The 26,452-nt window shown below is 43.4% G+C and overlaps 1 protein-coding gene across 2 annotated transcripts; it reads right to left on the reverse strand.

The window, feature by feature from the left end:
- Positions 1-547: 547 nt before the first annotated feature.
- LOC101013797 (zinc finger protein 180) lies at positions 548-23,865 on the reverse strand. Of its 2 annotated transcripts, none has more exons than XM_009194700.4 (5): positions 23,600-23,865; positions 20,657-20,750; positions 8,904-8,978; positions 4,178-4,304; positions 548-3,040 (listed from the first exon to the last, which is right to left on the reverse strand). In XM_009194700.4, the coding sequence occupies exons 2-5, from the start codon at positions 20,705-20,707 to the stop codon at positions 1,296-1,298; spliced, it is 1,998 nt and encodes a 665-aa protein (XP_009192964.1). In that variant the 5' UTR covers positions 20,708-20,750; positions 23,600-23,865; the 3' UTR covers positions 548-1,295. The 2 variants fall into 2 exon arrangements, with proteins under 2 accessions (XP_009192964.1, XP_031518404.1); XM_031662544.1 differs by lacking the exon at positions 23,600-23,865 and adding an exon at positions 22,717-23,579.
- Between the last annotated feature and the right edge of the window lie 2,587 nt (positions 23,866-26,452).

Consider the following 26,452-nt stretch of genomic DNA (forward strand, 5'->3'; position numbering starts at 1 on the left):
GATCAGAGGCTTCAATATATGGTAATCCACAGGATTCAAGTTCATGATTCAGGGAAAAGGTCAGAAAGATATGTTAATCAAATCTTAAATATCAAAGAGTAACTAAAACCTTGCCTCATTAAAGCATTCTTGCAAGCATAATTTAGATGGTCAGCACTGAGTCAGGGAAGCACCCTTCTATTCAGAGTACTCTCACTTCAGGGAACATACCCCAGAGGAAAGAGACAATACTACACGAGAAGAACAAAAACATGAAAACAGAGCTCCTTAATATTGCTTTGCATATATGAAAACAAGCCCACTTGCCCTCTATAGTTCCCACACATTCTCAATTCTTCATAGGAAACCATTTCTGGCCAAAATTTCTAGTTACCTATTTCCAGGGATCTATTTTATTTTCAGTGAGGAATGTTCCTAGGAATCTATGTCCTAAATAGTAATCTGCTCATGCTAATCCAAACATAAACCTCATTATCCTGAGGGATCTTTTGCTATTTGGTTGCTTAGTCTTTCCTAAATAGTCAAAGAAGGAAATCTTTGGATTTCATTTTTGTTTTTGAGTAAGTTTTACTCGTTATATCATTTATCATAGCACAACAGCATATGTTCCAAAAAGGCCAAACATAAACCAAAAAACTGAATAGACATATCCATAATCCCTTTCTATTCTAATCCATACACAAATATTTTATCATAATGGTTATAGAAGTGAATATTATTTCTATATTATTTTTCCACAATTTTCACTACATATCGTAGACACATTCCTAAAATTTACAAAATCTTCACATGTAACAGCAAGTGCTGTAAGGAACAGATTACAAGCTATCTCATTGGAAGATCATGTAGTAAAATTAAGCACTAAAATATGGTTTTCCAGCCTAAGTTTAAACACTACAGCAACCTTTTAATCTTCTCAGTAAGTCCATTAGTGTTAGTATTCCATTTACTCTTTATGGAAAAAGGTCTAACACACTGGCAGCTGGCTTTGGCATATGATTTTCTCTGATTCAGGTCAGAGTGCTTTCTGCAAGGAAAAGTGCCAATATTTATTTTCATAGGAATATGTCATAAGAATCAAGTTTAATGTTGTATATGGAATTGCTAGGTTGAAAAGTCATTCATAGATTTTCCCCCTTTCTTTTCCAGAACAAATTTCAGACGCACAATTAACAGAGGACTGGAAGTTTTCCCACATATATTGTTTTTTACAGTAGTTCTTCCCACAACATGTACTACCTTAAAATAAACTTTTTAAAAGAATAAAAGAGAATAAATCCCAGCTGACTTAGAAACTAGTTACATTCATAGAGTTTCTCTTCAGTATGAGTTGCCTGATGCCTGATAAGTTTATAGCTATTAATGAAAGCTTTTCCACACTGAATACATGTAAAGGGTTTCTCTCCAGTGTGAGTTCTTTGATGCACAATAAGTCGAGCACTCAAGCTAAATGTTTTTCCACACTGATTACATTCAAACGGCTTCTCTCCAGTATGAGTCCTCTGATGTTGAGTAAGGCATGAACTCTGTCTGAAGGACTTCCCACATTGACTGCATTCATACGGCTTTTCTCCAGTATGAGTTCTCTGATGTACAACAAGAACATAACTCTGGCTGAAGGATTTCCCACACTGATTACATTCATATGGTTTTTCCCCAGTGTGAATTCTCTGATGCATAACGAGGTGAGAACTGCGGTTAAAAGATTTTCCACATTCACTACATTCATACGGTTTCTCTCCAGTGTGAGTTCTTTGATGTGCAACAAGCTGAGAGCTCCAGCTGAAGGATTTCCCACACTGATTACATTCAAAGGGTTTTTCTCCTGTGTGAGTTCTCTGATGAGCAACAAGTTTATAACTTTGACTGAAGGATTTCCCACACTGATTGCATTCATAGGGCTTTTCTCCAGTATGAATTCTTTGATGTGCAATAAGTTTATAGCTCTGGATAAATGATTTCCCACACTGATTACATTCATAGGGCTTCTCTCCGGTATGTGTTCTTTGATGTGCAATAAGTTTATAGCTCTGCCTGAATGACTTTCCACATTGATTGCATTCATAAGGCTTCTCTCCAGTATGAGTTCTTTGATGCACAACAAGGACATAACTCTGGCTAAAGGATTTCCCACATTGATTACACCTGTAAGGCTTCTCTCCAGTATGAGTTCTCTGATGGGAAACAAGGTGTGAACTCCGGCCGAAGGATTTTCCACATTCACTACATTCATAAGGTTTCTCCCCTGTATGAGTTCTCTGATGTGCAACAAGATGAGAGCTCCAGCTGAAGGATTTCCCACACTGATTACATTCAAAAGGTTTCTCTTCAGAATTATTTCTCATGTTTTGAGTAACGGAGGAACTCTGAGAGGTTTTACTACACTTATATTGACTCTCTTCAAAAGGAATTCTCTGTTGTTCATTATGGGATATGTTGGGGTTCAAAACTTGCCCACATTCTTTAAAATCAAAGGTTTTTCCTCCTCCATGAATTTTTTCATGTATATGTAGGGGTGTACCATGGCAAAAAGATTGAATACTGTCACTAAATCCATAGGATTTGTCTTTTGTTTGAGTTCTTGTAAACTGAATAAGGTGAATGCTCTGAGGGGGTTTTCCACATTCATTATTTTCATATAGAGTCTCATTCTCATTAATCTTCTGATGACTGTTTACAGCAGAATTAAGATGCCATTTTTTAGCATGTGATACATGTTTATGAAAATGGTTTCTTATGGATATAACTGGGGACGAAAATAGACTGGAATTCAGACCACTCTTCTCCCCAGGTTCATCACTTTTGCAGACTCTCTCATGAATAACTGCATTCCTTTGAGTGAATGCCACTTCCTGCAAAAGTATCTCTTGTTTTTCCTGTTGCTTCTCCAACTGGTCTTTATAATCACCAACTTCTTCACATGAAGATAACCAAGGATCATCCCTTGTAAGCCTTTCTATCTTCACTCCATTAGCTGGTTCTTCATCAAAAATGCTCTGCTTTGAAGTTGGATCTTTTTTTCCAACTGCAGTTGTCAAGTCTGAAAGAAAGCAATATAAGATATCTTAGCCAAAAAATATCAGAGCTTGAAAAATGGAATAAAGCTAACAAGAAAGTATGAAAAATATATATGGATTTGTTTTCAAATACTGACCAATAACCTAGGTTGAAAAACCAAAAGGGTGAGATAAAGCATTAAGTACAGAACTACCACAGCCCAATATTACAATAGAGCATTAAAATGGAACATTGTAATCTTGGTTTAATCTTAGTCCAAATAAATAAGACTCTGGATGTCAAATACCTGCATATTCCAAAATAAGATCATCTACGTAGAACCTACAGAATTGCAACCCAGTTTTGCAATATGTAAAGAATAGAGTCTTTTCCACTCTTTAGTGCTACAGAGGTGTTCACTAAGAGATTAGTGTCTACCTATCTAGGAATTTCTGAAGGCATAAAACTTGCTAAATACTCTACTCTGTGTCAGTGAGACATGACGACACTACGTTTGTGAACAAAAGAAAAGGAATGGGGCATTATTATCCAGTTCCCTAAATACCTTAGGAGCTAATATAGTCCCATGAATTTCTGTGATTCCAACTGAAAGAGACTAGAAGTTTGCTCCCAGTAGCCTGGGTGGCTACTAAGTCAAGCAATAGAGAGTATATATGGAAAAAGTGGTCATATATACAGTCCATCAGGAGGTAGGAAATGAAGAAAAATGTGGCATCTTCTATGGGGATTTTTTCAAATGAACCTTCTACACCTGTAATGACCCCTATGTGTCTGGTTCTCACTTGAACACATGTATTGGAAAATTCTTTTTATATTCTTTCCCTTGCTCCAACTAGGAGACTGTACCTGGTTCAAAAAGCTGATAAGGAAATATATAGGAATTTGAGTGTTCAAAACTGGGAACAAAAGAAAATTACTGCAGAATCTGGTCCCAGCCTTTGGTCTTTAGGAACATGAAGACTGAAAATCTCAAGCCCAAGAATCTGCACTGTTTCTACCCTACAAACTAAAATTAATCTTCACTGAGGAATAAAAAGCATAAACACAATCTATATGCAGCCAAAATCATTCTTGCTGCTGAATTTCACAGTTCTTAATCAATCAGAATGTGAAATCATTTCAGTATATGGATCTTCATTAAAGAGGAATGTATTCTTACCCCAAGAGACTAGGTCCCTGTGGTTCTCCAGGATCACATCTCTGTCCAGGGTCCTCTGAGCAGGGTTCCAAGTACCCTGTTCCTCCTGTGTGAAGTCCACAGTCACAATTTTGAAGTTCACTCCTTCCTAAAAAAGGACACAAATTCCCGCTCAGCTGAGCGTCATTTCCTTCCAAAGTTTATGGAGGAAGAAAAGTCTGACAGACGGAAAAAGGAAAATCTGGTGACCTGGGAGTTGTCCTGAGATTGTCAGTGCCCAAAAGATTCCAGTCAAGATGTACAGGTGCCTTCTGGGTGAGCTCTTTGGGTTTTGGATGCTGGACCTGTTTTTACAACTCCAAAGAGGAACACCAGGTAAGAACTGATATAAACTATTTTATCTTGTCTGCCTTATAAAAAGATGCTTATTCTGACTTTTGCACGGTGAATATAGAATTCCCACTTAGGAATTCCCTCAAAATTCCCAAGAAACTAATGAAACAAGGGTGGTTAATTTTTTTTCTGTCAAAGGCCAGATAGTAAATATTACACTTTGCCAGTCACACAGTCTCTGTCACACTACTCAATTCTGCTGCTATAGCAAGAAATTAGCCACAGAAAATATATAAACAAATGGGTGTGGCTACATTACAATAGATCTTTATTTACAAAAACAGCCACAGGCTGTACTTTGCTAATGCATGAGACAGAAAATGAAATGTGGACCTTGATGAAAAGCAGTATGTATAGGTGAAGAACACTGGATGTAGAAGATAAAAAGACTTGGCTTTCTTACCTATAAAGGGCATATATCTGGCTTAAAAAATATATCTAACAATTTGTCTTTTTTTTTTCTTTTGAGACATAGCCTCACTCTGTTGCCCAGGATGTAGTACAGTGGCATAATCATGGCCCACTGCAGCCTCCATCTTCTGGGTTCAAGTGATCCTCCCACCTACTCTCCCAAGTAGCTGGGACTACAGGTGTGTACCACCATGCCTGGCTAATTTTTAAATTTTTTGTAGAGACAGACCCTCATTATATTGCTTAGGCTGGTCTCAGACTCCTGTGTTCAAGGAATCCTCCCATCTCAGACTCCTACAGTGCTGGAATTACAGGAATCAGGGATGAGCCACCACACCTGACCCAATCTGTCTTTTAGTGGTGAGTTTATTCCCTTTCTATATATTAGGCCTAATAATACCTAACTCATTGGGTTGAATGAATAATTACAACGATCTATGAAAAGCCACTAGCAGGGTTTACTGATGAAACAACAAAGGCCAGCAATTACAGGATGAGTATCCCTTAGCCAAAATAATTACAACTAGAAGCATTTTAGAAGCATTTTGGATTTCAGAGTTTGAAATATTTGCATTTACATGATGAGATGCCTTGAAGATGGGATCCAAGTCTAAACACAAATTCATTTATGTTTCATATACACCTTAAACATATAGACTAAAGGTAATTATATGCAATTTTTAAAAATTTTTGTGTATGAAACAAAGTTTTGACTGTGACTGGTCACATGAAGTTAGGTGTAGAATTTTCCACTTGTGGCATCATGTCGGGGCTCCAAAACCTTCAAATTTTGGACAATTTCAGATTTTTGGATTGGGGTGCTTAGCCTATACTGTTACACGAGTAGGTCTCAGGATCCTGAAAGATTGACTGAGAGTCAAGGTGACCTTTATTCTGAACGCTCAGCCTTCAAATAACAGTTCTTTTCTATCCATATCCAGCTGCATGGCAGAGCCTTTTAGGAGACATTCGCTGTTATTACTGCCATATAAATGGGGTCTCTTGGGCTGCCTCCTCTAAGCAGGAAAGGGCCTGTTCTTAAGATAACTGGGCAGGAATTTTAATCCAAAAAAGAAGTGCGAAGGGTGATCTGTCCTTATCCAGGAACAGCAAAGGCAAGGGGAAGTTGAATGCCTCTTGCCACTAAAGGCTCTTTAAATAGACCAGGCATTCTTGAGCTGCAGTTCATGAATAGGATACAGGGTCCTGAATGTCATGAAAACACATGCAAAATACTGCTGTATATGCCTCTTTCTAAGTTTCAGCCTAAAAATTTCACTGAAACCTCAAATGTTTTCATGATTAGCCCAACGTGAAATTCAAAAAATAACTTGCCAACTGCCACCTGTATTTAACATTAATCTTTAAGGTGTTGTCTTTCAATCTGTAATGCATGCTTCTTTTTAATAAACACTCCCCCTTTCTGTTTAATATAGGTCTCTTTAGTATAAAGCTTGTTCAAATGTCAAACAGATAATACTCAACTAGATTAGCACCCCCACTCCACTCCCAACTATATACTCTCAAAGCTCCATGGACTTCTATCATCACACTTTCCTATTTGCATAATAGACATCTCTGTCACTAGGCCATGATCCATGAAGGCAGAGACAAGGTATTTACAGCTTGCAAATGTAACTCCAATGCTTAACATAGTATTTATATATAGTAGATATTACATTTATATTTAGTAAATTATTTCAGTAAGTGAATCAACAGTATCAATAAACCTTCTAATATATAAAATAACCCTCACCCAGATTGATTTAACTCATCTTCCCTCACCTGAATCTCACAAGCTATACCACATACCCATTTGAAAAGGCTCCTCAATGTGCAGATACTAGCTTTTCTGGACTTCTATCCCACTTATTTTATTCTTTTCACTTGTCCCAAACTCCCCATGCCTGAAAACTCCTTCCTAAAACCTTCAACCGTGCCCTTGAAACTCATCTTTTGTAACAATAAAATAGGCCAGGTGTGGTGGCTCATGCCCATAATCCCAGCACTTTGGGAGACCAAGGTGGGTGGATCATTTCAGCCCAGGAATTCAAGACCAGCGTGGGCAACATGGTGAAACCCAGTCTCTACTAAAAACACAAAAACTTAGCTTGGTGTGCTGGTGCGTGCCTATAGTCCCAACTACTCAGCAGGCTGAGGTTTGGAGAATCACCTGAGCCTGGGAAGTCAAGGCTGCAGTGAGCCATGATCACACCACTGCACTCCAGCCTGCAGTTTCAATATCCTTCACCAAACATTCCCTATACATCCCTGTGTTAATGGAGACTTACACTTCCCACTGACAACTTCCCTCCTCCTCAGTCCTCAGAGGCTAAGAATGCTCATACTCTCCAATCCTAGGGATTTCAGCATCGAAGAAGGAGTGCATGCCCTCCCAGTTACTCTGAAACTCAAGCCATTTACCTCACTTCTTGGAGCTCTGTCCTACCCACCTCCTGAACACCACCCCCACCCCCATTCACTGAAGATTCATACTTGGGATTTACCCTCTACTATAAGAACTTGTACTGTCTTGTCTCATATTGTCTATAGCATCCACTTGTACACTCAGCTGATGAGAATATAAAAATAACTGACTTTAATGAGTTTGCATGAAGCACCACCACAGTGTCAGGCATTGTGCTAACATGTCACATAGATTATCATTCATTTAATTCTCATAGGGCTCCTGTGAGAAAACACTATTAGCAGTACTACTTTTTTCTTATGAAGACCAAGAGAGTCAGAGAAATTAAGACATATGCCTAAGGTTAGTAGTTGGGATGTAACCTCAAGCTTGTACATTTCAGAGACCGTGTTCTCAGTCATCAATTCATACGGCTAACCCAAGTCTCATATCCTGAAGCCGCTCTTCATCAGCTCACTCTTAGGGGGACACCCCAGACCTTGAAATTATCATAAAACACTCCACCTTTTGAGTCACAAATACAAAACTGCCCATGTTTCACTACAATGTCAGATTGCTCCACTGTATTGGCTCAACTGTCTCCCTTTACTCTTGTTCCTTGATGGTTTAGGGCCATTACGCTACTGAAATGTCTACTATTACCACTACCAGCCTATATTCTTGTCATTTCTACTTAGTGGACTCTTTATCACTTCCATATTAATTACTCAATTTAAGGTCCATGGATCATTCTTTTTAATCTTTCTACTTGAGATATTTTTAAATTCCCTTTCAAATATTCCCTTGATCTTTGGAGTGTCCACTCCATAGGAAGTGGACCTGGCAAATTACAAAAACTAAATTAATTTGAATGTCAATCTGCTGTCTGTGGAAAGTGGGCTACAAATTGCCACTGCAGGGAAAAAATCCACAAAAGCAGCAGGATAGAGTATTATAAATTAATGGCCAATATCTCTGAATGAATCTTTCAGATTGACCAGCAATCCTATTACATTTACTGGAGCAGCCTGTTTCCTCTCATAATCCAAAATTGCTATTTTAAGCCTTCTCTACCTTGTCATACATCTCTCCATTCCAGTTCCCACCATCATGCTCATCTGATTTTTCACAGTGAAAGATCAAGCTTTCAAATAATTCCCTCAACCTCACTGTTCCTATATAAATCCTTCTCCTCATATACAGCTAATTTATTCAAGATGTTCTGAATTAGTTTCTCTGATGCTAACCAAGGACTCTGCTTTACAGTTGCTCTCTTGTCTCCTCATCAATAACTTTTTTTCCTCTACTAACTCCTTCCTGTAATCATTTAAACTGAATTCAATCTTTTCAATCCCTTTAAAAAGAAAAAACCCTCAATCTCAAAAGTCCTTGAAGTTTTCACTTTCTTCTACCTTTCACACAATAACCAAACTTCTTGAAAAAGTTGTCCACTCTTATCTTCATTTCCTCACTTTCTACTCACTTCCCAGCCATGCACGTTTCTCAGTGCAAAGACAGAGGCCTTGCCCAACCTACCTGAGATGGGATGGTCAGTGACCCAGTGTCTTCTCCCTCGACTTTGATGATAATCTCTTGAGGAAGGAAAGAATCCTGAGAAGGCAAAACAGATGAGAAAAAGGAAGACAATCAGGGAGCTAAGTGGCAGCTCAAATCTCCTCCTGTCAGTGGGCTAAGATTTGACATACCACCTACTTTAACACCTCCCTCCCACCATATTTCTGCTCCCTCCTCCCAGTGGTAAGCTCAGCTAACCATGTGGAGAGAGACAGGAGATACCTGGAGGAGCATCAAGGCCTACAGAGACTTGGGCATGAGGTTTTTCTGGGTCTTCTGGCCCAGCCCAGTTGCAGCTAAATGCAGCTGACTGAGTGATCCAAGACACTAAGGAGCAAAGAGCTGTCCAGCGGGCCCTGCCAAAATTCCTGGGTCACAAAATTATAAGCAAGTAAAATGGAATACAGCATGACCAATGCCAGAATCATAAAGAAAAAGATCAACAAATTAATTTCATAAGATGTTTAGCAGGCCGGGTGTGGTGGCTCACACCTGTAATCCCAACACTTTGGAAGGCTGAGGCAGGCAGATCACTTGAGGTCAGGAGTTTGAGACCAGCCTGGCCAACATGGTGAAACCCCATCTCTACTAAAAATACAAAAACTAGCCAGGCATGGTGATGTGCACCTGTAGTCCCAGCTACTTGGGAGGCTGAGGCAGGACAATCACTTGAACACAGGAGGCGGAGGTGGCAGTGAGCCAACATCACGCCAACGTACTCTAGCCTAGGCAACAGAGCAAGACTCTATCTCAAAAAAAAAAAAAAAAAAAGTGTTTAGCATAAAGTGCCACATGATCAGTTAGAATCTATACTATTAAGACTTTTTCCAAATCAGTAAAAGGTAGCCTCAACAGAGAAACAGACAAAGAAAAATGCACACGCAACCTTGAAGAAACTGCCGTGAATATACAAACAGATGCTCACCTCTTTACGTCAAAATCAAACATCTATTTCTGTATCTGTATACATTAGAGACCATAAACTCACTGGGATACCTCCAATTACAATTCAATAACACATTTTGTTCTATCTAGCTTTTCTCCTTTCTTTATGTATACCTTCTTTCTCTCACTCCCATTTTCCTCTTTATATTTACTTATTTGCTTAAGCCCTGTACATAACCACCATCCTGACCACATAGGGTGTTTTTGTGACAGTCACAGTCATTAGTCTGTTGCTAACGACTCCAGCTCTGGCGATCCACTGGCCAAGAGCTTCATATATTCTTAGAAGAAGTATAAATTGACAGAACCATCCTGTATTGGCTATATATTAAATATTTGTATTTATAAATAATGCTTTATTTTGAAAATCCTTAAAGATTCACAAGAAGTGGCAAAAATAGAGCCACACTCAGCTTTCCCTGGTAATATCATATATAACCACAGTACATTGTCAAAACCGGGAAATTGACATTTTGGTCCGATATTATTAATTCATATACAGAGTTGATTCCATTTTTATATACATTCTTTTTTTTTTTTTAAAAGGCAATATTTTTTAAAGTGTAATGTAACATCCAGTAAGTCTACTTGTAAGTACTTATCCTTAGGAAATAACATAAAGTACATCAGGATGCATGTACAAGAAATCTCACTAGCAAGTTATATTATCATAGCAAGCTGGGAAGGGAGATTAAATGTCCATTAGGAAGTGCCTGGTTAAATAAATTATGCTTTATTCAGATGACTGAATACTATTTAGCAGCCAAGAGAAGAAGACATAAATTTGCACGTACTAACACACACAAATAATAGAAAGATGTAATATATTGAGTGAAAAAATTAAGAACATTATACAGAAGATGAACAAATTTCTATAAAATATAAATATGCATGGAAAAGTCTGGAAGGATGTTCTTAGAAGCATTAAAAGGAGTTATTCTTTGAAGGGGTAGAACTGAGGAGCAGGTTCACTGTCTCTCTTTTTATACTGCATCTATGTTTTTCAAAAGCGCTTATTTTAATTAAATATTTGGAAACCAGAAAAGGTGTTTCCCTCTTTAAAAACAACACAATTCCTTTGTAGTGTCCTCAGGTTTTTCCCTACAGGATACAATAATTCAGTCTGTTAAATGAGAGTCCATTCAAGTACACTTTGCTCCTTCTCAAATCAAACACTGAAAAGCAACTACTGCTAATTTTTGATAACTCATTTATTTAGAAGCCATTGGATCAAAAACTAAAAGAAAATAAAAGTGGCCAGGTGCAGCAGCTCATACCTGTAACCACAGTGCTTTGGGAGGCTGAGGTGGGAGGATCACTTGAGCCCAGGAGTTTGAGACCAGCCTCGGCAACATAGCGAGGCTCCCCTGTCTATACAAAATATATAAAATAGGCCGAGCATGATGGCTCACATCTGTAATTCTAGCACTTTGGGAGGCCGAGGTGGGCAGATTGCCTGAGATCAGGAGTTCGAGACCAGCCTGGTCATGGCGAAACCCCATCTCAACTAAAAATACAACTAAAAATACAAAAAAAAAAAAAAAAATTAGTTAGATGTGGTGGCACACACCTGCAGTCCCAGCTACTAGGGAGGCTAAGGCATGAGAATCACCTGAATCTGGGAGTCGGAGTTTGCAGTGAGCTAAGACTACGCCATTTAACTGGGCGACAGAGTGAGACTCCATCTCAAAAAATAATAATAATGAATCAATCAATAAATAAATAACCTAGGCATTGTGGTACGTGCCTACAGTCCCAGCTACTTGGGAGGCAAAGGTGGGAGGATCACTTGATGCTGAGTGTGTCCATTTTTTCTTCTTATCTATCTAGAAAATATTTTACTATTACAGTAGGAATGGTTTTAAAAATGGCTAGCATTAATGTATTTAAAGGTAGGAAAGGATTCTCCAAACCTAAAAACACCACTGTATATTTACTGGGTAGGTTGTGAGGGTCACAAGAAGTATCAAAGAGCCAGAGCTACCGCAATGTAAAGAAGGCCCAATGTGAAAGCCAAGAGGTGGTGTTGCTTGCATCACTACCACACATACTACAACAGTTAAACTGCCTTTTTATTTTTTGTAGAAGACAGGGTCTCATCATATTGCCCAGACTGGTCTCAAACTGCTGGTATCAGCGCCATGACAGTTTACAAATGCCATGGCAATGTCAGGAAGTTACCCTATGTGGTCTAAAAAGGGGAGGAACCCTCAGTTCTGGGATTTATTGTCCACCCCATTCCTGGAAAACTCATGAATAATCCACCCCTTGTTTAGCATAAAATCAAGAAATAACCATGAAAATGGGCAACCAGAAGCCCTTGGGGCTTGCTCTGCCTATGGAGTAGCCATTCCTTATTCCTTTATTTTTTTGTTTGTTTTTGTTTTTGTTTTGAGACGGAGTCTAGCTCTGTCCCCAGGCTGGAGTGCAGCGACGCGTTCTCAGCTCACTGCAACCTCCACCTCCTGGGTTCAAGTGACTCTCCTACCTCAGCCTCCTGAGTAGCTAGGACTACAGGCACACGCTACCACGCCCAGCTAATTTTTGTATTTTTAGCAGAGATGGGGTTTCACCATGTTGGCCAGGATGTCTTGATCTCTTGACCTCATGATCTGCCCACCTTGGCCTCCCAAAATGCTGAGATTACAGGCATGAGCTACTGCGCCCGGCCTACTTTTTGAAAGAAACTTGCCTGAAAGAAAAGAAAAGAAAACAAAAGAGAGAAGAACAAGAAGGGAAGGGGAGGGAAGGGGAGGGGAGGGAAGGTAAGGGAAAGGGAGAGACAAGAAAGAGAAAGAAAGAAAGAAAGAAAGAAAGAAAGAAAGAAAAGAAAGAAAGAGAAAGAAAAGAAAAGAAAGAAAGAAAAAGGAAGGAAGGAGAGAGGAGGACAGACAGGAAAGAAAGAGGGGAAAGAAAGAACAGAAAAGAAAAAGAAAGAAAAGAAAGAGAGAAAGAAAGAAAGAGAAGGACAGACAGGAAAGAAAGAGGGAAAAGAAAGAACAGAAAAGAAAAAGAAAGAAAAGAAAGAAAGAAAGAAAGAAAGAAAGAAAGAAAGAAAGAAAGAAAGAAAGAAAGAAAGAGAAGGACAAACAGGAAAGAAAGAGGGAAAAGAAAGAACAGGAAAGAAAGGAAAGGAAAAGAAGAGAAAGACAGGAAAGAAAGAGGGAAGGGAAGGGAAAGAAAGAGGGAAGGAAAGGGAAGGGAAAAAGGAAAGAAAGAGGAGAAGGAAGGAAGGAGGGAAGGAAGGAAGGAAGGAAGGAAAAAGAGAAAACAAAGAGAAAAGAAAAAACAATACAAAAAAACTACTGGTCTTAAGCGATCCTCTGGCCTCAGCCTCCCAAAGTGGGATTACAGGCATGAGCCACCACAACTGGCCTAAACTGCCTTGAAATTGCTGCATGAACATTACAAAATAGCCCCAAATGCCAGAAAACAAAAATAAAACTCACAACGCCAAAAAATAGCCACAACCAAACTACAGACGGTACAAGGGAGCCACAAGTTTTGACCCCAAACTGTTAATGGATTCAATCTTATCTGGTCTGAAAGAAAAATTCCATTCCTGATACACACCCATGACAAACACATCTTTTCTTGAAAAATGCCTGGGAAATGAGAAAAACTACTCAAGAAAGGAAAATTTGTAAACATTAACCTGTATTTTAAGTTATTACAGACTCCTTCAGATAACATCACACTCTGTCAGTTAATTATAAAAAAAAAAACAACTAGTATCAGTTAAGAAATAATACCAAGAATGGGACAACTTAATGTTTTCTCAGCAGGTACTTGGCAGAAACAAAATTCCAAAATGTTACTATCTGCCATAACTGCTAAAACTATTTTACTTGGAGAATATGGTTATACCTCCTCTTGAATGAAAACTGTTTTCAGCACCTTTTTGTTTAAAAAGTTTTCACAAGACAACAAAAGAAAGCTCATCTTTCCTCAAGGCAGACTCTGGATGAAATGTCCTTCCTTGCCCCAACCCCAGCAGTCAACTCCATCATTTCACCCTGCTTTCACATCTTCATATCACATATATTCTTCTACCTTTGGCTTTTCATTTAACTCTTCCACTAGAGGGAGCTTCATAAGAGCTGAGATCTTGTCTGTCCTGTTTACCGTGGCTCCACCGTGCTTAGATCGCTACTGACACACAGTAGGCTCTTCATAAATGTGTGCTGACTATAAACAGCCACTAGGAGAAGGGACATGGAATGTGCTACCTGTACCTTTGCATTTGTCCCTGGGGTCCCTGGAGGCACTAAAGCAGAGCTGAGCTCAAACCCCTCCCTTGGTTAGAGGAAACCTGTGTTGGGTGCCCTTTCTTCTCAGAAAATTCCAAGTGTCAGCATCCAGAACCTGCTCCCAAGTTACCCTTACAAACTAAATGCTCAGAAATAAGCTTGTGACAAATGCACGTGAGCCCATGAATGCATGCACACCCACACACCCTCACTTTTTCCCTAGGTTCTACTCACTTTGGATTACTGACCATTTTAGGAATATCTCCTGAATTTACATCTTAGCTTTCTCAGTTTCCTTCAGATAATGTCAATGTAGTCTATCATTTGCCTAGTATTTTTAGTAATACATAGAGTACTTCAACTCAGAATTTCCATCTCACAAAATCATCTAAACTTTTTTTTTTTTAAGAGCTAGGGTCTCATTTGGTTGCCCAGGCTGGAGTGCAGCGGGACCATCATAGCCTACTATAGTCTTGAACTCCTGGGCTCAAGCTATCCTACTGCCTCAGCCTTCCAAGCAGCTGGGACTACAGAGGCACGCCACCACAGCTGGCTAATTTTTTTGTTTTTATTTTTTGTAGAGGTGGGAGTCTCACTATGTTGCTCAGGCTGGTCTTGAACTCCTGGCCTCAAGTGATCCTCCCACATTGGCCTCCCAAAGTGCTGGGATTACAGATGTGAGCCACTTTAATCAGCCTAAACTTTTTTGAAGGAAAGAGTAATATATCTATTTCACCAATGCAGACATTAATGGTAATAAAGTTTAGTAAGCTCATTTAAGTCCACTGATTGCCTGACACAAACTCTTCTGCTTTCCATTGTCTTACCAAGGTCTGTCTAATCACCCAAGTCCCAGATCAAATGCTACCTCCTCCATGAAGCATTCCCAGATAGCGGAAAGCTTCATCTCTTCTTCTCTCAGGACTTCTTAGCTTTGCTGGCCCTTTACTATAGCAGTAAAATTATTCTTTTCATATTACTTCCATTTCTATATACCTCTCCCCTGGGTCCTGGGTTCTATATTAGAAAGCACTGTATATTTTTTCTTTACATTCTCCTCAGTATTGAGTAGGAGCACAATAAAAGTTCTCTGCATTTGACAAGACTAGAGACACGTGCAGAGTTTGGCACATAGGAATAGAATTGAAAACCTTTACTTTCTGTATGCTCTGGAGCATTTTTAAATTACCTTCTTGCTCAATGGTCACCTTTCTAGGTCATAAAGGAGCATTTCCCTTTTTCTTTGCAGACTTTACAAAATGGGAACAGGAATTAGACTGTTGACTTCCACAGAGAAAAGGGTTGTGGGCAGGAGATAATAACTCTTCCTTCTGTAACGTAGGTGGGACCCCAATGGACCCAAAGCAGGGGAAAAGAGACAAGCAGAGCTATCACGGAGTGACCTGTCCACTTCATAGTGACACAGTGGTCAAGTCAGACATAGGGCTAGGGCTGCTTGCTCACCTATAAATAGAGAGGACCAAATATTCCTTTCCCAATGTGAGGCATTCTTGGGGCAATAAATGAAGTTTCTTTTTTTTTTTTTTTTTTTGGAACGGAGTCTTGTTGTTCCGCCCAGCCTGGAGTGTAGTGGCCAGATCTCGGCTCACTGCAAGCCCCGCCTCCCGGGTTCACGCCATTCTCCTGCCTCAGCCTCCCGAGTAGCTGGGACTACAGGCGCCCGCCACCTCGCCCGGCTAGTTTTTTGTAGTTTTTAGTAGAGACGGGCTTTCACCGTGTTAGCCAGGATGGTCTCGATCTCCTCACCTCGTGATCCGCCCGTCTCGGCCTCCCAAAGTGCTGGGATTACAGGCTTGAGCCACCGCGCCTGGCCCAATAAATGAAGTTTCTAATCAAATCACAGAAGTATTACTGGACTCAATTCTCAGAGCTCTGCTTTGGGGATGTACTGGCAGGAAACCTTCTCTATCTGTGAGGACATTTAGAAAACACAGGCGTCACACAGGCAGACTTCTTGGTATGTTTCCATCTCTTCCTGCCCTGGGAGCTGGAAGATGGAGCTCACATTTCAGCTCAAGGGATGTGGCATCCACAGAGCCCATGTGGCAGGTCCTGAGGTTTCTTAATCACCAAGTCTAGAAGGCATAAAACCAACCTTCGCAAACTACAGCACTGGAAAGAAGGTTCCCCTCTCTGATTTTCTCAGAAATCATCCTGACAAGAGGATCCCTTCAGTCCTTATGCACAAGAAAATTCCCTCTCCGGCCCCACCTTATCATCCATGAATAATTCTCACTGTCCTCAAACATACAGAATAGACCATCCACATGGGGCCACCAACAACCTGCATGACTTTGAACGTTGAGAATGACAGTGGATGGGTGAGATTCCACCACCTACTTGGCAGCAGTTTTGGTCTCAGTCCCTGAAGGCAGGTAGGGCTCAGAGTTGGCTCAAGGCCTTCCCTGGACCAGCTGCTACTTCCCCGTGTATAAGCCACTAAAATCTCTACGGTGATGCTCCAATATCCAGACGGTTTCTTCCTAGATCGGCTCACTGGACTCATGGCCTTCATTCAAAGCAAAGGCTTGGGTTACCTTGATTTTTCTCTCCTTTCCAGGGTTCTAATATTCTTCAGGTCCAAATCAAGTACTTGTTCATCTTCTGATAATAATTAAAATTAACTAGAGGACATTCAGAGTTGAGAAGTGTGGTAGCCAGACTCTGAGATGGCTCCCAAAGACCCTTACTACCTAGTATTCATGCCTTTGTGTAGTCCTTGTCCAATGGTACCAAGGTGGGTCTGTGTGACCAACAGAATATGGAAGAAGTGATGGTGTGTCACTTCTGAAATCAGATGATAAAAGACATTGTGGCTTCATCTTGATTGTGTGCAACTAACTGTCTTGCTCTCTCTTGCTCTCTGTCTCTCTCTCTCTCTCTCACTGGGATAATTTGCTCTGGCAGAAATCCACTGCTACGCTGTGAACAGTCCTGGAGAGAGGCCTCTCTGGTGTAGAGCACCTCTTACCAAGAGCCATCTAGTGAGTTTGCAACAATATCCTCCCACCCAGTCAAGCCTTCAGAAGTCAGCAACCCAGACAACAACTTGCCTGCAACCTCATCAGGGACCCTGAACACCAGAAATAACCAGTTAAGCTGACCTGGATTCCTGACCCTCAGAAATTGTGTGACAAAATAAACATTGGCTATTTTAAGCTGCAAAATTTTGGGGTACGTAATAACAGAAAACTAATACAAGAAAGAGGATGTTTCTGCTTTTCCTATGTAGCCTTGGAAAGTATAAGAAGCACATTTCTGGTTGTGAGAACTACGTCATGCAGAGCAGTGTTGTCTGCCTCATCTTTCCCCACAGTGCTTCGCACTGGGCCTTACACTGGCTAGGCAGTCAATAAATATGTGACGAAAGTCATATAATGAACAGACTTCTAATTCAGCTCACAAAAAAGAAAATGGCAAAAGGACCATTACGAGTCCCAGAAAACACCTAGTGCCTCACTTAAATTAGAACACCAATGGCCACATCAAAACACATTCTACCAGCCAGGCACTGAGGCTCACCCTGTAATCCCGGCACTTTGGAAGGCCAAGGTGGGAGGACGGTGTGATCCCAGGAGTTCGAGACCAGCCTGAGCAACAGAGCGAGACCCTGTCTCTACAAAAAATAAAAAATAAAAAAAAATTGCTGTGTGCACCTGTAGTCTCAGCTTCTCAGGAGATTGAGCTGGGAGGATCACTTGAGCCCAGGAATTCCAGGCTGCAGTGATCTATGTTGGTGTGCCATGTACTCCATACTGGCTGACAGAGTGAGACCCTGTCTCTTAAAAAACAAGATAACAAAAACCCACACATTTTACCTGTAGTTTTGATAAAGATATAAATGTAAACTTATATTTGCTTAACTCTTTCTAAAACAATTGCACATGTATACAAGGAATCACATACAAAACATTTACATCAATGCTATTTGTAACAGCAAAAAAAAAAAATTACCACTGAAGAGCCATTAACAATAAACCCATAAAACCTGTAACATATTTAGAAGGTGAAGTATGGGCGCTAGGTATGTATAGTGGTATTGGGATGTCACTGCTCCCGGCCCTCCACGGACAGACAGGCAGTCTGTGTGCACACATACGCACACAGACACAGGCACACATCTCTATATATTTCTAGATTAATGTGTACTGAAAGCCATGAGCCCACATTAAAACCTCCAATTCCCACTGCACACCAGAGTCCACTCAAATGTTCTTTCTTGCCATATCTGTACCTTCCTGATTTGATGGCAAAGCGCCCGGCTCCAGTCCCTTATTACACACTTACTTATCTGATCTGGCCCCCTGGAGGTAGCTCCACTCCCGTTTCCACAATGATGCCCTCTGCCCATGGATGCTTTCCCCAGACTCCCTGGGCTCTGCCATTGCACACTAGGCCACCCTCTGCCAAGGGGAGCTCCTCACCCTGCTTAGGTTTTGACTCCCCGGGCTAGGCTGCCCCAACTCTCAGACTCACTCCTCTGCCACTTGGACTTGGAAAGCCCACATGAGGCCACCCCACTGTGTCCGTACCCTCCACATGCTGCTGGGCTCTGACACCCCTGCAGGCCACCCTCATGCATGATGCCCCCAACATGCTCATGCTCTGACATGCCACACCAGGCTGCACCTGACCCCCAACGCAGGTGCACATCTCACCCCACTCTGGCTCCAACACCCTATCAACCATGGACACCTGCTCACCGCACTTGGGCTCCAACTGCCCCCAGTGAAGCACCCCATCTCTGGAGGCCTTGCTCACCTGCTCTGACCCCGTCACCCCACACCAGATCTCCATATATGGACACTGGCCTCACCCACTTGGGCTCTGACACCCACATTGGGCTGCCTCACTTGCACAAGCGTGGGCTCTGACTATGCTGGGATGTCATCCCGTGCAGATGCACTCCTCACCCTGCTTGGTCACTGACCCTGCACAGGGACACTCTCTTCACAGCAGGCAGCCCCGACAACTGCAGGTGCCACCTAGCACTACCCCCACCTCATGGCTTCAGGGCTGAATTGTTCAGGAAGAGAAAGGAGAAGCTCTAATTTAACAGTTTTAAGAAATTAAGAGTTTTCAAAGAATATTTGCAGTAGGAAATGTTCTAAATTGGGAACTTGTTTTTTAGAGACAGAGTCTTACTCTGTTGTCCAGGCTGGAGTGCAGTGACACAATCATAGCTTACTACATCCTAGACCTCCTGGGCTCAGGCGATCCTCCCACCTCACCCACTCAAGTATCTGGGACTATAGGTGGGCACCACTATCCTGGCTAATTTTTAAAAATTTTTATAGAGACAGGGTCTCACTATGTTGCCCAGGCTGGTCCTGTACTCCTGGCCTCAAGCAATCCTCCCACCTCGGCCTCCCAAAGTACTGGGATTATAGGTGTGAACCACTGTGCTTGGCCAGTTGTTAATGTTTTTACCTTAAAGTGCACTGTACAAAAATATGAAAATACAGGCCAGGTGTGGTAGCTTATATCTGTAATCCTAGCACTTTGGAAGGCTGAGGTGGGAGGATGGCTTGAAGACCTTCAAGACCAGCCTGGAAAACATAGTGAGATATCGTTTCTACAAAAAAATTTTAAAATACACACACACACAAAAATATTAGCCAGGCTTGGTGGTGCCCAACTGTAGTCCCAGCTATTCAGGAGGCTGAGGCAGGAGGATGGCTTGAGCCCAGGAGTTTGAGGCTGCAGTGAGCTAGGACTGTGTCACTGCACTCCAACCTGGATGACAGAGCAAGACCCTGTCTCAAAAAAAAAAAATGAGAAAGAAAGAAGGAAGGAAGGAAGGAAGGAAGGAAGGAAGGAAGGAAGGAAGGAAGGAAGGAAGGAAGGAAGGAAGGAAGGAAGGAAGGAAAGATACGAGAAGAAAAGGAAAAAGAAAATACAGATAAATGGTAAAACAAAGTCACTTATAAAGTAACTACAGATAATGTTTAACTGACTGCTATATTTATAGTCTTCTAACATATTTTCTATATACACAAAAACTATATCCCTTTTTAAAAGGTGATGATTTCTAAGTGCAGTTTACTTAACATGGGTAATAAATAACTTTTTCTGTCATTTAATTTGCATTATTCTATGAGTTTCAATGGCTACAGTGTATTCTATTTCACAGTCTTACCACAATTCATTCGGCTATCCTCTTGCATGGCACATTTAGTATATTTCCAATTGTTCATTCTCAAACAAGGCTGTGAATTGCTGGCCAAAAGGGAATCAGTATTCTAAGGGCTTTTGATTCAGGATGCCAAATTCCTTCCAGAAAGAGTTACCTAGGCTAAAAACGTGAGGCAACCAGCAGGGAGATTCATAAAATATATAGTGTGTAAGTGTTGGAAGCCTGACAGCCATGAGGGCCCCAAACCCCCTAAAAGGCTGCAAAGTGAGTCAGGGAGGAGCCACAGCCTCCCAAGCCCAGAGGGTCAGGCTGCAGACAGACCCCAAGCTCTGGGTCTCTCTGGGAAAGGTGGCTCCACTTACCTGTGCACAGGCCTTTGGGGGCTCTGGGGGCTTCTCATCCTGCTCTTCCATGCTCTCCTCCAGGCACAGCAGGGTGCTGACGTCTTGAGCTGCACTGAGAGAAGCCCCAAGTACAGCATTTAGATGCAGGTCTGCCAGAACTGCTGGGCCCCCACCCCCATTAGTCCCTGCTCCCAGGATGCAGGATGCATTCCCATAGCAAATGCACTTCTGGAGGTTCCTGCCGGCTTCCTGCCCAAATACCTGTGTATGTACTGAGAGTCCCTCAGTCCCTCTCCCCGGCCAAGTTTCTGCAGCTCCAACCTGGTTCCTCCACTATCTTGGGCCCCTGGACCATCTACCTGTAAGCCCAGCTTATGCCCAACATGGCCTTCTGCCCACCACCAAAGTCTGCAGCACCGGTCCGTCCCTCTCCTATCCCACTGGGCCCTGGGATCCCCACAAATATCAGGCATATCGGGGACCCCCTGGTATTCACCCCATCCTACCCCTACCAACCTCAATCTACAGCCCCAAACCAGCACTTCTTCCTAGGGCCAGAATCACACTCACTGCATGAAGCTGGTGACACAGCTGCACTGACTGCTCCCAGGAACTGATTCAACAACTAAGACTGATCCTACCCTTCCTAAATCAGCCAGGCCTGTCCCTCCAGCAACCCAGCGCAGAGGGCCACCCACTTCCTGCTCAGACAGCCAAGCGTATATGCACAGAGCTCAGCTGTACTCACATCCTGTTCCCTCCACACTTCTGGGGTCCACTGGCTCCTACTCCAACAGCACCAGCCAGATTCCCACCCCAACACCCTCCCAGGCCCTGAATTTGCAGCTCTAAACCAGTCCCTCCACCAACTTGGGTACACTCAGGCCTGAAACTGTAACAAGGCCTGCATAGGACTGGGGGCCTCCAACAGACACCAGCACAAGTCAGACAAAAGCAGCCCTACCTGCTACCTACAGCTCTAAATCCATGTCTCAGAAGCTCAGGTGTCTCTGTACCAACTAGGTGTTTTGGGATCCAAGGCTAGAGCAGCCCCTGGCAAATCCTACCCTAGGCAACCCATCCCCTGCACCCCATCTCTCCTACTTACTCTCTCTCCTGCTCCCACCATATTCTCACACGGCATAGTGTAGGTTCACAATGGAGCTGTTTCCTGAACTTGCACCCAAACTGTTTCCTCCGCCTTACTCCACAGCCCCCTGCTTGAGCCACACCTGCCCAGATTCTGGCCAAACACCTTTCGGGGCACCTGTGGCTCAGGAAGATCCTGTCTTTCCGCCAACCTGGGCACCATCAGGCTGTGATCAGGGTTCCAATCACGCAAAGACCCCAGCACCCTCTGTCTAAAACTCATCTCCGGCCTCCTGTTTTCCAACCAAACACCTGTGTGTGTGCACAAGGGGTGCCTGACACAGTCCCGCCCCTCTGCAGCTGCTCCCTCCACACACCTGGGCATCCTCAGGCAGAACCAGGGTCCTAGGACTGCCCATGCCTCCCCAATCTGCCCAAACGCCAGCACATGTGCAGAGTGCTGCTGGAGCAGCCCCTTGTCTCCTAAGACCAGATCCAAACTGGAGCCCCCAGACCTCTATTCCACAGCCACTGCACACGGGCCACCCACCTAGGCTCCCTCCTCCTACTGACACAGCCACAGAGCAGGCTCATGCTCACAATCTGCATCCAGGATCTGGCTCCTCTGCCAGTCTGGGGGCACACCCTGCTCCTGAGACAAGAAGCTACATCCCTCACCCTGTGTCTCAACCTGCCTGGGACATCTCAGGCACCCACAGCCTCTGTGTGGGTTCGGGGGTCACCTGCCCCACTATTTGCCTGCAGCCAGAACACTACAACAACTAAACAGTAGCTTGAGCATACAGCTCCACAGTCAGCCCCGGGATTTGGGCACTCGCCAGCGTGGGGGTTCTCAAGCCCATGATACAGCAGCTCAATAGGAACTGGGCCCTTTGGACTTCTCTTGCCCAAACACGAGGGCCTGGGTATCATGCGGTCAGCTCTTCCCAGCACCAAATCTGCAGCCCAGACTCTGTCCCTCTACTAACCTGCACATTCTCATGCCTGCAAGTAGCATAGCCCAAGTAAAGGTCTCAGCAACACCTGCTTCATAACGATGCTGGCAACATACTGCTTCCTCCCCAGCTACCAATTTGATGGCAGCTGTTGCAGCTCTGTCCTTCCTGGACTCAAATTCTGTATCTCCAACCCGGAGTCTCTGCCCATCTTGAATGCCCTAGAGCTCTGCACTATCCTACATAGGTCCCTACTATCCGTTCCAGTTTCTGTTTTCCATTCAGACACCCACAGGACGTGCAGGGTGCCCTCTGCCCACAACCTGTTCCTAGACCCTGATACCCTCCTTCAGCCTGCAACTCCAACCTGGTCTCTCCACCAACCACAGCGCCCCCCAGACCTTGGAGAAGCGTGCTGTCTGCTCCAGGGGCCCAGGGGCCCAGGGTCACCTGCTCGGAATCTTACCTACCACCTCTTGCTTCCTACCCAAATACTTGCTCAAGAATAAAGGGACAGTGGCACAGCCCTTCTTCTCCAGAAACCACAATCTGCAATGGAGTACTCCATCAACCCGGACATCCTCAGGCCTCCACTAAATATGCCTGGCATTGGAGGAGGGGAGTTCTCAAGATGTCCCCTTACATCAATTCATGTGCCCTGTGTTCCACCCACCTGGGCATCCTCAGGCCCCAGACAAGAGCACCACCTGACCAAGCACCTGCGCATGCACGCAGAGGACAGTCGCAGAATACACAGCTGCCTCGGTAACTCCATCAATCCCGGTGACCCCAGGCTAACGCGCCACCCGCACAGATACCAGGTCTCCCCGCTACACTCACCACCTCTTCCAGCTTCCCGCCTAGACCCTGCGCATGCGCGCATCGGACACCAAGAGCTGCCCCACGCTCCACCAACCTGGGCGTCCGCTGGCCCGCAGCCCAGGCTGGGCCTGTCACCGCCTCAGTGCCTGGCACGGCTCTGCGGCAGGACGAACTCGGGTTAAGCAACCCCCTGCCCCGATTCTGCCACACGGTCGACTCGGGTTAAGCTAGTTCGGTCCCCTCCCCTAGTCAGCATCCGCAAGGTCGCTGGGGGTTAACTCTGAAGGGCCGAGCTGCTCGGCGACAGCAACCGTCCGCGCGCGGGACAATGGCTGCGCTTGTGGCCGAACCCGGAAGTGCACTGAGGCTCGGCGAGCCAGAACTACAAGTCCCAGAAGCCTCCGCGGCGCGGGCGGTGAGTGGGCGGGGTTCCGGCTCCTCCAAGGAAGTGGGGCGGTGGACCCGGTCAGAAGCTGAACGGGCGTCGGCGTCCGGTGCCTGGAGGGGTGCTGCACCTGTGCTTGTGCAGGTAGGTCTAGGGGAGCCCTAAGACCAGCCGCGGGACCGGGAGGCCGAAGCCAGTGCATCGACGCGTAGGGAGTCGCTCTGGCATGACTTCAGAACGAATAGAAAAGGCGGGGACCCCTCCTGGGTGCCCCTTCCTGTGAGACGCTGCGCGCGACCCACTGTCTCCTCTAGTCCTGGGGGAAACCTGTGAGACAGTTTCGACATCCCCATTTTACACTGGAGGGAGCGTCTACCGAACCCTTCAGGAATCTATGTTTTTACATTTAATAATAGTAAAATATAAAGAATCATTTTATTTTTAAATTTTAAGTTCTTTGTCTGCCTATAAGGCCTGAATGATCAGTTCCCCCACCTCTCCCCTTTTCTCTGTTTTTTTGTTTGTTTGTTTTTGTTTTGTTTTTGTTTTGAGACGAAATTTCGCTCTTGTCGCCCAGGCTGGAGTGTAATAGCGCGATCTCGGCTCACAGCAACCTTCACCTCACGGATTCAAGCGATTCTCCTGCCTCAGCCTCCTGAGTAACTGGGATTACAGGCGCCCAGCTAATTTTTGTATTTTTAGTAGAGACAGGTTTTCACCACGTTGGCCAGGTTGGTCTCCAACTCCTGACCTCAGGTGATCCGCCCGCCTCGGCCTCCCAAAGTGCTGGGATTACAGGCGTGAGCCACCGCGCCCGGCCCCCTTTTCTTTTTGCCCTCATTTCTTGCCCATTTGCTTTGCACATTTTCCCCATTCTCCAACAGATCCAGCAGACTCCAGCCCCCGGGCGTTTGCATGTGCTGTTTGCACTCCTTGGCAGCCTGTCCTGAGGGATTCATTTGGTTCTCACCGTCTGCTCATTAGGGGAACATCATCTTCTCATTAGGGATTACCCCACTACCCGTTGTGAACTTGCAAGCAAACCCTTCCCTCCCCATATGCTCCCTGCCTCCTCCTTCATCTTTTATTTTTTTCTCTAAAGAACTTTTCACTATCTAGCACACTATATATTTTAAGTATTTATTTGGTCTACTGTCTGCCTTCACCACTACAATGTCAATTCCATAAGGAAAAGCATTTGTATCGATGTTGATCACTGCTGCATCACCAACACCTAAAAAAATAAAACAGAGAGACCTTGCACATGATAGATGCTCAATAAATATTTGTTGACTAAATAAAGCTTCCTGTCTCTGTATTAAACACTTTGATATCTCATTATCCAGCCCAATCACCCTATGAGGTAGTTGTGTTAATTTTCGTCCTACCAGGGAGGTAGCTGAAAATTGGAGCCCTGCTGTATGAAAATACATAATCTTAGTTTTTTAAAAATGCTTGTCAAAGCATTCCTGTAGTTGTCTTCACGTAAATTCTGACCTTTAACAACAACGAATTACTACTATTTGAAATGTAATCTATTCCCAAAGCTGTTTTGTTTTGTTTTGTTTTGTTTTGTTTTTGAGACGGAGTCTCGCTCTGTCCCCCAGGCTGGAGTGCAGTGGCGTGATCTCGGCTCACTGCAAGCTCCGCCTCGCAGGTTCACGCCATTCTCCTGCCTCAGCCTCCCCAGTAGCTGGGGCTACAGGCGCCCGCCACCACGTCCAGCTAATTTTTACTTTTTTATTTTATTTTATTTTTGTATTTTTAGTAGAGACGAGGTTTCACCGTGTTAGCCAGGATGGTCTCGATCTCCTGACCTTGTGATCCACCCGTCTCGGTCTCCCAAAGTGCTGTGATTACAGGCGTGAACCACCGGCCCGGCGCCAACTTTCTTATTATTAGTTATTGTGGTTGATCTTTTAAAAAAAATACTTACTTTGTATCTGGTTAACCTACTGCAATGTTATTAATTCTTATAATACTCCAGTTGTCTTGGCTTTTCTATTGAGACAGTTATCTACAATTTCATTTTTTCCTTACCAGTATTTTAAATTAGACTTTCTCTTTCATGTTGGATTATATTGGCTACCATTTCAAAACAGTATTACTAAAAGAGGCATTCTTGTTTGTGTTCTTTTAATGGGCATATCTCCGAGGTTTGAGGGTTAAATGTGACGTTGGTTTCTAAATTGAAGTAAGTAGCTTATTTTTTTTAACCTTTTATTTTGTAAATTTCAAAACAAAAGTAGGGACTCAATGAATGACCCCCTATGACCTATGTCATCCAACTTAACTATTTTCACTCAGTCTTGTTTCATCTGTATTTCCACCTATATTGTGCTTTCCACTCTCTTCATCTCTCACGGATTTTAAAGCAAATTCTACATGTTATTTTATTTTGTCTGTGAAATGCTACATTTCAGCGTATGTCTAACGAGAACTGGTTTTAAAAAGAAAACTTCAATACAAAATAGGTATATGTTATAACTACTGGGTACAAACAATACAAAATTATTTCCAGATGTTATTAGCAGAAGACCCAAGAGAGTTAACTAAAAGCAA

Source organism: Papio anubis, unplaced genomic scaffold (genome assembly GCF_008728515.1).
Source record: "Papio anubis isolate 15944 unplaced genomic scaffold, Panubis1.0 scaffold739, whole genome shotgun sequence".
Lineage (NCBI taxonomy): Eukaryota > Metazoa > Chordata > Mammalia > Primates > Cercopithecidae > Papio > Papio anubis.

What these genes read in the sequence shown, in the direction of transcription:
- LOC101013797 (XM_031662544.1), bottom strand. Translation starts at nt 22,745, where the DNA reads ATGCTACTTGCAGGCATGAGAATGTGCAG. An exon ending in GCAGGCATGAGAATGTGCAG is followed by an intron (nt 20,751 to 22,716) that starts GTTAGTAGAGGG and finishes GGCTTCTCTCAG; the next exon opens with TGCAGCTCAAGACGTCAGCA. An exon ending in CACTGACCATCCCATCTCAG is followed by an intron (nt 4,305 to 8,903) that starts GTAGGTTGGGCA and finishes GTCCTTTTTTAG; the next exon opens with GAAGGAGTGAACTTCAAAAT.